Consider the following 9,501-nt stretch of genomic DNA (forward strand, 5'->3'; position numbering starts at 1 on the left):
TACCCAATAAGCGGTATTTTCAAATTAAATATGAAATCTGCCATATAGCTTAAATATGCACAGAAATATTAACATTTAAATATGCTAAGAAGCTCCGTCCATCACTGCGAAAGGCAACATTTTCATACTGTACTAATAATCATCACAAAACCACCACAGCTCATCTTTGTAGTCTGAATATGTAACTAAAATCCATGAACAAATTGAGATAATTGTTTATATTTGCTCTAAAATAGAAAAAAACAGAAGAAATCCCGTGCATCACACTAAAAACTAAATCTGGGAAGTAGTAATACCCTCTTCTGGAGGCTGTATCTTTCTTACAGTGTTGTCCAGGGTGTTTAGTTCCACCATGCTGAATCATTACTGAAACTTCAACTTCAGACTCAATAACCTGTGTCATCTCTCCAGGATACTGCTGTCCATTGTAAGTTTTTCCATCATTGTTCTTAGTACCTAGAGTGTGCGCCTGCATTCTATGTCCCCTGCATTGTACTACAAGTCTCAGCAGGGCAGCACCTCCTATTATGTTTAAAATTAGGGTGTGCAGTCCAAACCCTCCCCCCATTACTACTATATTTGTATACTTGAAGGTTGAGAATTTGTACCCCACCCACCTGCCCTTAGGTGTTTTTAATCACCAACCCAGGTTCCTGCATTTTTGTTTACATATTAGAATGGGCACTATTATTACAGGAAGTCCTGGATAAATTTAATGTCATGTGTTAGTATTAGGGATGTTAGGGACCCATCTTATGGGGTTCACTTTGACGAGGTGAATGGGCAAACATTTTTGGCCAAACATGTACTAAGAACCTCACTTACACTACATGTTAATTGTAGATCAGGATTATTTTTTCTATCCTTGTTCTTAGTACCTAGAGTGTGCGCCTGCATTCTATGTCCCCTGCATTGTGAGTTACCAACAACCAGTTTCCTTTTTCTATTTTATTTTCAGTGACTTGAAACTGAAATTCATTATTGGACGAAACTGCATTTGCATACACCTGTACTTCTTTACTTGGTGTGCATTTAATTCCATGTAACAAGGATATTCCTGGAATACTTGTTGCATTTTTCCAGATCTCACCATTATGTGGAATGTCTTTTTCACCAATGTATAGGACTCTTGTGGCTGGCATCAATGACTTCACAAGTTCTGCAAAATCGTGAGCAGAAAGCACAATAGGGGCATTGGCCTTTTTGCTCATTACGATTTGCCTCACAATTGATTTGGCTCTTCCTCCTATGCCATCAGCCACACCCTTGCCATGTGAGGTGGCAAAATACTTCCAGTGAAACGCCTTGCTGTACGAGTTCTTTCAAAAACAAAACCATATATCTGTTCTTAAACTCTGAAGGTGATCCATCTGTCCAAATCACTTCTTTGAAGTTCTTATTTTCTTCAGAGCTTGGATGAATGTTGTCATACAGTACATTGTCTGGATAAAAGAACTAACTGTATTTTTCTCTTTATCTTTAGTGTCAGAACAGATTAGGAATGTCTGACAAGTCTGGTGGCACATAACAGCGGCAGTGAATAATGTCACACTGCTTCTAGACCAAAGTGCACTCTGCAAAACACGTAATAATGTCACACACATGCATCACAGGGTTTAAAAAAAAAAAAATTTTGTAGTTGTTTACTTCATTTAATTTATACCAAAGCAATCTCTGAAGTATATTTAAATAGAAAATGCATTTAACAAGCATGTACCCTTTCACACTTCACAGAATTATTCATTACATTCTGCTAAGGTAGAAAATATTTCCTATGAGTCCCGCGCATCACATGCTTTTAAATTTGTTTTCCTTTTAAACTAGTCTGTTAAGAAATAGTGTATATAAAAACGTAATTGCTTAGTAGCAATGCCTTACCCTATAACATAAGACCCACTAAAATCTTGGTATTCTGGCGAAGTTTGCCATTTGAAATTGTGTAGCTGTCCCATACATCACCTGGAGAATCGCCCTTTAGATACATATAGGGGTATTCAATATGGGTGCGATAACATCGTTTTTTGCGTTAATATCACTGGTTTTAGTTTTACACCATATTCAATTTCAAAGACTTATCGCAGTTTTGAAAAGTCTTTGATAAAAAACGGTGATAACTTTTCACCATTGAATAGGTGTCGAAAAAAGTGCAGAATTGGGGTTTAGGGGTGCATGCTTAAAAAAAAATAGCCTGCACCCCTGAGGCTGACATTTAAAAAAGAACTGTGTCAAAAAGTTTAAAAAAAAAATAGGGACACCCCAAAAAATTTATTTAAAAAAATGGGGTTCAAAAAAAAAAATGGGAAAAAATTGTTAAACAATGGGGAAATAGGTTCAGGGCTATTCCGCATGTATGCGGCAGATGTTTTCTAGAATATAATTATAGCGGCAGGTGCACAAATGCAGAATTTTTAAAAACTTACTTTCGGGACACCAAAATATGCTAGTACCCATTTTCATGTACCCCAAATTTAATGGGACCACTTTAAAAAACGAAAAAAATAACCTAAGTGCTCTTCTGCATCACTTCTTCAATGTCTGGAAAAAAACACCTGCTGCGGCTATTTAAATCCCCGACTTTCAATTAAAGGCTAAAACTGGGGTACCCATAGTGTTCCCCCATGTTTTTACAACTTTAGGGGGGACTTACAATTATTTTAAGGAAAAATTCGTAACTTTACGCAAATCCAGTTTGGTATATGTCCCGGATGGTAGAGGGAGATCCTCCCATTGTCCTCTAGCTATCTCTCTTTCAGTCAGTTATGCAGTATTTAAGGGGAGGGGGAGAGCACAATCTCTCTTATTTTCTTTCTTTTGTTTTTATTAGTCATTCTTGCTATATACAGTAAGATGATGGTGTCATATAATTAGTTTTTTGTGCTCTGTGCACCTTCATTGCTTTACAGTTATCTTTAACCTATAGACTGTTTTGTTTACAAATCTCATACAGAATGTTGTTTGAATTGTTGATATTGTACAACTATTTTTGTATTGCATCCTTTCTGACAATATGATACACGTATCATCTATGTCATATATAGTTCGATATTCTATTTGTTATATGCTGTATTAACATTGCTTCAATAAAAATAAAAAATAAATTCACCCTTTGCCTTTCTCAAAATTCCTCTCGGCCTCTCCCAATGGACTGACTCTCACTCATCTGCATGACCACTACCTTCACCTGGTATTCGCTAAACCTGGTGCTGTTGGGTGTAGCAAGCGCAATAAGTAATGGGCAACAGCAGCAGTTGCACAAAATTGAAGCAACAATTGAATTGCTCTGCCAGGCACCTATTACTACTGAATATATCCTCTGCTCTGTTGGGATTGGATGTTTAACCAGAGGTATAAATTATGTCTCCAGAGCTGTATAGTGGCTTTACCTTCTGAAGAAACCAGGACCCAAATACCCAGAGAAACGCATCAAGGAGCAAGGAGTGCTTTGGAAGCTCTGATTCATTGTCTGCTCACTGGACACTCACCCGTTCATCCACCTGTGAGAGCGCTGCATCATCAGGCCCCTGTCCCTCATCTACACATACCCCCCGGCTGCAAAACTTTCTGGACTCTGGCTTCCATTTTACAGCTCAGCTGGCAGATACCTGGGGACGGGCCAGTACACTGGGGACGGGCCAGTACACTGAGGACTGAGACGGATCGTTTGGAAGTCTCGCATACCCAGAGAGCTCGCTCCCGCTGTCAATCAGTAGAGCGCTGAATCCCATAGATCCTACCTGATATAAACCAGAGATTAACACAAAGGGCGGAATTAAATTCTTTATAGCCGCTATCGCGCCCGACGGAGCTATTCACTTCTTGCTCCTGTCGGGCACGATGAGCTGCCAGCGCTACATTTCAGCTCGCAGCCCCAGGGGGGTGAGAGCTGAAATGTGCGAAAAGTGACATGTTTGGGCGCCCAAACATCACTTTTCGCGATCGCGCCCAGCACTTTGGTCGGGTTTAGCTGCTTTACGCGGCTAAACCTGACCTCTATTGGTGCGCTCAGCACGAAAATCTTGGACAATTGTATAGCGGCCCGCGATCTCCTGTCACTTTAGACGGGAGATGCGGGCCGCAAATACAATTGAATTCCGCCCAAAGAGCTCTAAAGCAATTCCTAAGCACTGTCATTTATATACTATATCATATTTTATATTGTATTATTCATATATCCTATCTAATTGTTTTATTAAAACCTATTTTAGTAATATTTAAGCGCTCCATCCAATTTTGTCTAGACATCTTAAACTTTCACATAGTGGAGAACGTCTAAGCATAAATCCCGCACTTCTCCCATATACTGCTAACACTCCTATAGAAATGCTGCGGACATTGCTAAACATAAGTCTCTAATCAAGCTTCTAACCCCAAATTACTTTTTAATACATAGAAATCTCTACTCAACCCTCCCCACATCAAGCCCCACAACCACTTTCATTGCCCAAAACCATGATTCTTACTTTAAAATAAAATTGATAATATCAGACATTAAATGGTTCTTCATCAATTACAATAGGTGGTAGAGCAATTTAAACATGTTTGGGATAGGCATAAGAATATCCTTACGAAAAACTAAGGATCAAATAGGGTTGGTTACCAAAAGGTTAAAATAAAAGGGCAGACTAGATGGGCCAAGAGTTTCTTCTCTGCCCTCAAATTCTATGTTTCTGTGTAACCTGCTTAACTCCTTGCCTACATATGATCCCACAGATGATGTGTCTACTCACTTCTTAACTTCCTACTCCACCATCTCATCTCAATCCTATACCCTGACATCAGTCTCCCGAAGCTTAGACCAGAGCTTCTCAAACACTGTCCTCAAGACACAATGTGGGGAATTCAATTCAACGTGCTATTGAACAGCGACGGGAGGGACTCCCGAAGCTATTCAATACACCGCGCTGTTTGGGCGCGCTAAGGATTTCTTCTCGCACCCCCCTGGGCATGCAAAGAGAAATCCGACCAAAGTGCCAGGTGCGCGGCTGTTTTTCTACATAGCACGGCGCTAACAGCCGCGCACCCGGCACTTTGGTCAGAGGATGCCGGTTACCGCGCCTTAACACCCTTGTTAAGGCGCGATGACCGGCATTCTCCGACCACACAATGCACTGAATTGAATAGCTCCGGGAGCGAGCTCCCGGTGCTATACAATTTAATTGAATTGAATCGCCCCCACTAAGTATATCCATGCTTGAGAACAGATGTTAAATCAAAATGACTAAGGTACTAATTAAGTCAACTGTTCTCTAGCACAGTACTTTAATATCTGGAGTGTTAAGTGTGTTTTGAGGACTACTGACTTGGACCAACCTTAACAAAAATCTGCAATCCTTCTTCAAGCATGTAGTAATCACTTTTACTGGACAAAACACAATTCTGTCCTAAATTCTCTCTCAAATTACCATATCTCTATGCTCCAAGAATATTTAGGGGCTTGCTTACAATCACCTCACACAGCCTACCCACCCTCCTCAGCCTGGCTTTCATTCCTAAAACACCACTAAGACTGCACTCAATGGGGGGGCGACAATTGTTTTGGGGGCGCCCAAATTAAATGGGCGCCCATCAGAGCGATTCAATTGTTCCCCCTATAAGGCGCAAGGGGTGCGTGTGCTTCGGACGAACAGAGTCCAGTTTGGGCGCCAAAAGTGCTGACTTATTGCACATTTCTGCTCACCACCTCAGGAGAGCAGAAATGTGTGCTCCTGCAGCTATTCGCATCCGAATGGAGCAACAATTGAACTGCTCAGTCAGACGCCCAAAAGAAATAGCTGCGGTAAAAACAATATTGCCCCCAATGGGGGGAATTCAATTCAGCGCGAGTTTGTTAAGCTTCCGAGGGGTGAGCAGCTGGAGCTATTCAACTGCCCACGCTGTAAACCTGCAACTAGCGGATTCCTGCTTGCACAGTCCTGAGGTGCGAACAGAAATACGCACAAATGTGCCTCAGGCCTAGCTCCTCTTCTCATGTCCTGGAAAACAAATAAGCTAATCTGAATTTCATTATCACCTCTCCGTGGATGATACTGTAATGTACTTATTCTGTCAGGATCTTACACTAAATGGCTTTAGGACATTTCATCTTTAATGCCTTTTCATCCCCTCAAACGCAATCTTTCGAAAACTGTGCCAATAAATTTTCCCAGCAGCCAACAGAGGTTACCTACTGGACATCTATCTCTGCTGACAACAAGCGCCCAATCATATCTCTAAAGCTTGCAGCCTCGACTCAAAATTGTCCTTTGTTCCCCAAATTCAATCGGTTTCCAAATCCTGTTACATACATCTAAAGGAGCACATCCACTAGGCGACTAGTGAAGGACTGAATAACAATATCGTTATCGATCATTAAACTGTGCAGTGCCTACACTGAACGATATATTGTTCAGTGTAGGCACCCTCCCTCATCCCTGAACATGGGCAATCTCTCGTTATCAGCAGATTGATCGGCATGTTCAAGCGATGATTGATGTCGGAAACGACCAGCGAGACCGCGCATCACTGGTCTTTTCCAAAATTAAAGTGCACGATTAACGAGCGATTGAACGATAACGATGTTGTTCAATTGCTTGTTAATATCGCCTAGTGAATGTGCCGCTTAAGAAATAGTTCCAGAATAGGCCTATATCTTACACAAGACACTACAAAAATTATTTATCTCCAGCATTGGATATTGTAATAGTCTCCTTACTGGTCTTCCCTAAACAGACCGTAACCCCCTACAATCTATTTCGAGTGTTCATTCTAGCACCCTGCACCTGTCACAACCTGTGCAGTTCCTCTTTTCTGACTCGGGTGTTGCTCCCTAGTGCTTCTAGCACACTCAGCTAATGCAACAAACTGCTGAGATACAGACCAGAGTGTGCTAGAAGCACCAGAGCAGAGAGTGAGACCCCAGGCAGGAAGGAGGAAGTGAACAGGTTGTGACAGATGCAGGGTGCTAGAATGAACACTATTTTGAATGAAGCAGGTGACTGTGCAATGCTATGTGATGATACATGTTGTATGTAACAGCACTAGGTCGTTCATTGCATCGTCCTATCCGCTGTGCAGAATAGGACAAGGCGATGAACAACCGCCATTAACAACGGATCGGACATATACACTATATATTGTTGCAATATGCGTCGGAGCGATATATTGTATGTGTACCCAAGCTTTAGACTGATCATTCTTGCAGAACCTTTATCTGCTGCTGCTCCTTTTTGTCCATGCCATTGGCCTGTATTTTACAGATGAGCATCACTGGGATTTTAGCTCCCGGAGCTATTCAATTGCTAGCGCTGTAACTAGACAATTTCTGTTTCCTCTGTTCTGATGGTGTGAGCAGAAATCCACTCTGCCAGTATTTTGTAATGCTGGATGTTACATGAAAGGTTTAAATCCAATCACCTCTACTGTTCAATGGATATGACTGCCATATCCGGTTACCTAACTAATAACCATATACCTTTGCCAACCAGTGACAAGAGGTTGCATCCCTGCAATATTTTGAAACTTTAACAAATACTTCAGTATAAAAATAACAATTTTTTTTCCAACGTGCCAATAAAAAAAAAAATATATATTTCAAACAGGAAAGCAAAAAATACAAAAAACACTGAAATCTTACCAAAGATTTCCAAACTTAAAGCAACATATGAAACTCTAGAAGCCCAATAGATACTTGACAAAAACATTAAGATATCTTTAAATGTATATTTATATTTTATGTCCTCTGTGGGCCTGATTCAGGAGGTACATGCAGACACGGCTGATTCTGTTCCTACCGAGAGACCCACAGACAGCGGCGTTAATTCACCTCTGTGCGCATCATCGGTCGTAACATCGTAGCTTGCACCAGCCATATGGCAGGTGCAATTTCTCCGTCTGACCAATACCGAGTCTATTAGAGGCAGCCGCTGTCAGTATCGCACCCACGTATGGCTAGCCACCCCAGTTACCTCCTATTGAAACACTTGGCTCTTGCATCTAACTTTATTCTGCATCTCCCGGCGGTAACCATGGGGACGTATGTGAATAGGATGCATGCATAGTACTTCCAACATTGGTCAACTGCATGTACCTCTGCATCAGGCCCTGACCATGCGTGGGCAACCTGTGGCAGGGCTTTAGTCCCAGCAATTATCTGAGCTGCCACCTGTTACACAACCATAAGCAGAGCCACCATACATAATAAGCTGGTGGCTGTGTTTGAGGTTCCCCAGAGGGGGATCTATGAATACGGGGCTGAACCCCGGCATCGCTCACCTTCAGCCGTTTCACCACGTCATCGTTAGAGATCTTGTCCGTGATCTCCTTCACCCCAGGGGGGTAGATGATTTTGCCGTCGGCGGCTTTCTGCTGGGTAGGGAACTCCATCCTGCCCGGGAGTGTCTGCCACGCTCCTCTAGCGGCCTCTAGTGGTCAGAGAACAGAACGTCACTCACACGGCAAATGGAACAAAAACAGAAGCCTAGCACTACTAGCCCCCTCAGCACAGGGCCTGGGGGTACAGGGGTGCCTGGGAGGGGGTGCACAGGAGCTGAGGGTACCGGAGTGCAGCTGGGCCGGGGCAGGGGGCATATGGGGCAGTGGGTGCTGCCACCCGGCAAAGCATGAGAGAAGGCCGGAGAGGAAGACGGGGCAGTCGCTGAGGGGAGAGAGCAGAGGGGTTGCGGAATCCTGCACTGAGGGTGGGGGGGTGGGGGGGGGGGGGGGGGGGGCGGGCGGGCGGAGAAGGGGAGGACGAGGACAGCTGGATAGGCTCCGAGGGAAGGGGCGGAGAAGGCCGAGGCCCAGTCTGCAGTCCGGGGGAAGAGACCGGGGGCCCCACGCTCTGCCTGGCCGGGATCTTACCTCCAGTCAGAGGAGGGCAGGCTCCCCCCGCATGTATCCGGCACCCGGTGTGTTGGGGACCAGGGACCTCACTGTCCCGGCCGGAGCGGCCACTCAGCGACTGTCAGGAACCGGACACACCTAATTCACACAGCGGGGCTCCTCGCGGGGGATACCGGGCTCGGTTGGGGGAGGGGGGGAGGAACGGCTGCGGACACGCGCTCAGGCCACGCGCTCTCTCTCTCTCTGTCCCGGAGCTGCCGCTGCTGCTGCTGGGTATGAGAGACCGGGGCCCGGCACAGCGCACAGCGACCCCTGGCGGTTGGCGCCAAAACCAGCACACGAATTAGGTAGGAAGAAGAAATCGGGAAGCGCAGCGCAGAGCAAACCAGCAGTAGCCTATCCAGTGCCACCTCAGTCACAGCTATAGTGTTACACAATGCATGGCAGCTCTCACTCTCACAGTCTTCCTCATAATCTCTAGGCAACATGTAGCTTTCCAGCTGTTCTGGGGTGCATGCTGGGATTTGTAGTTCCACAACAGCTGGAGACCCCCCCCCCCTCCCCCCAAATGTCTGATTTACTAATCTGAGAACTAAAAAAAACAGCTCTCTGTAGTACATGGACATGCAGTATTCTGTGTATATATCACAACCTGTGGATACGTTTAGGCAACTAGATTAG

The 9,501-nt window shown here is 44.2% G+C and overlaps 1 protein-coding gene across 5 annotated transcripts in view; it reads right to left on the reverse strand.

Annotated features, from left to right (window-relative positions):
* PDS5A (PDS5 cohesin associated factor A) overlaps positions 1–9,101 on the reverse strand; it is a 133,161-nt gene extending 124,060 nt beyond the window's left edge. For all 5 annotated transcript variants that reach the window (XM_088450663.1, XM_088450664.1, XM_088450662.1 and 2 more), the window contains exons 1-2: positions 8,839–9,101; positions 8,251–8,399 (exon numbers count right to left, since the gene is read on the reverse strand). In XM_088450663.1, the coding sequence (XP_088306789.1) occupies positions 8,251–8,361 (111 nt within the window). In that variant the 5' untranslated portion in view covers positions 8,362–8,399; positions 8,839–9,101. The remainder of the gene's footprint in view (positions 1–8,250; positions 8,400–8,838) is intronic.
* Positions 9,102–9,501: the final 400 nt, after the last annotated feature.

The sequence above is a fragment of the Taudactylus pleione genome, unplaced genomic scaffold (genome assembly GCF_031769625.1).
Source record: "Taudactylus pleione unplaced genomic scaffold, aTauple2 ptg000520l, whole genome shotgun sequence".
Classification (NCBI taxonomy): domain Eukaryota; kingdom Metazoa; phylum Chordata; class Amphibia; order Anura; family Myobatrachidae; genus Taudactylus; species Taudactylus pleione.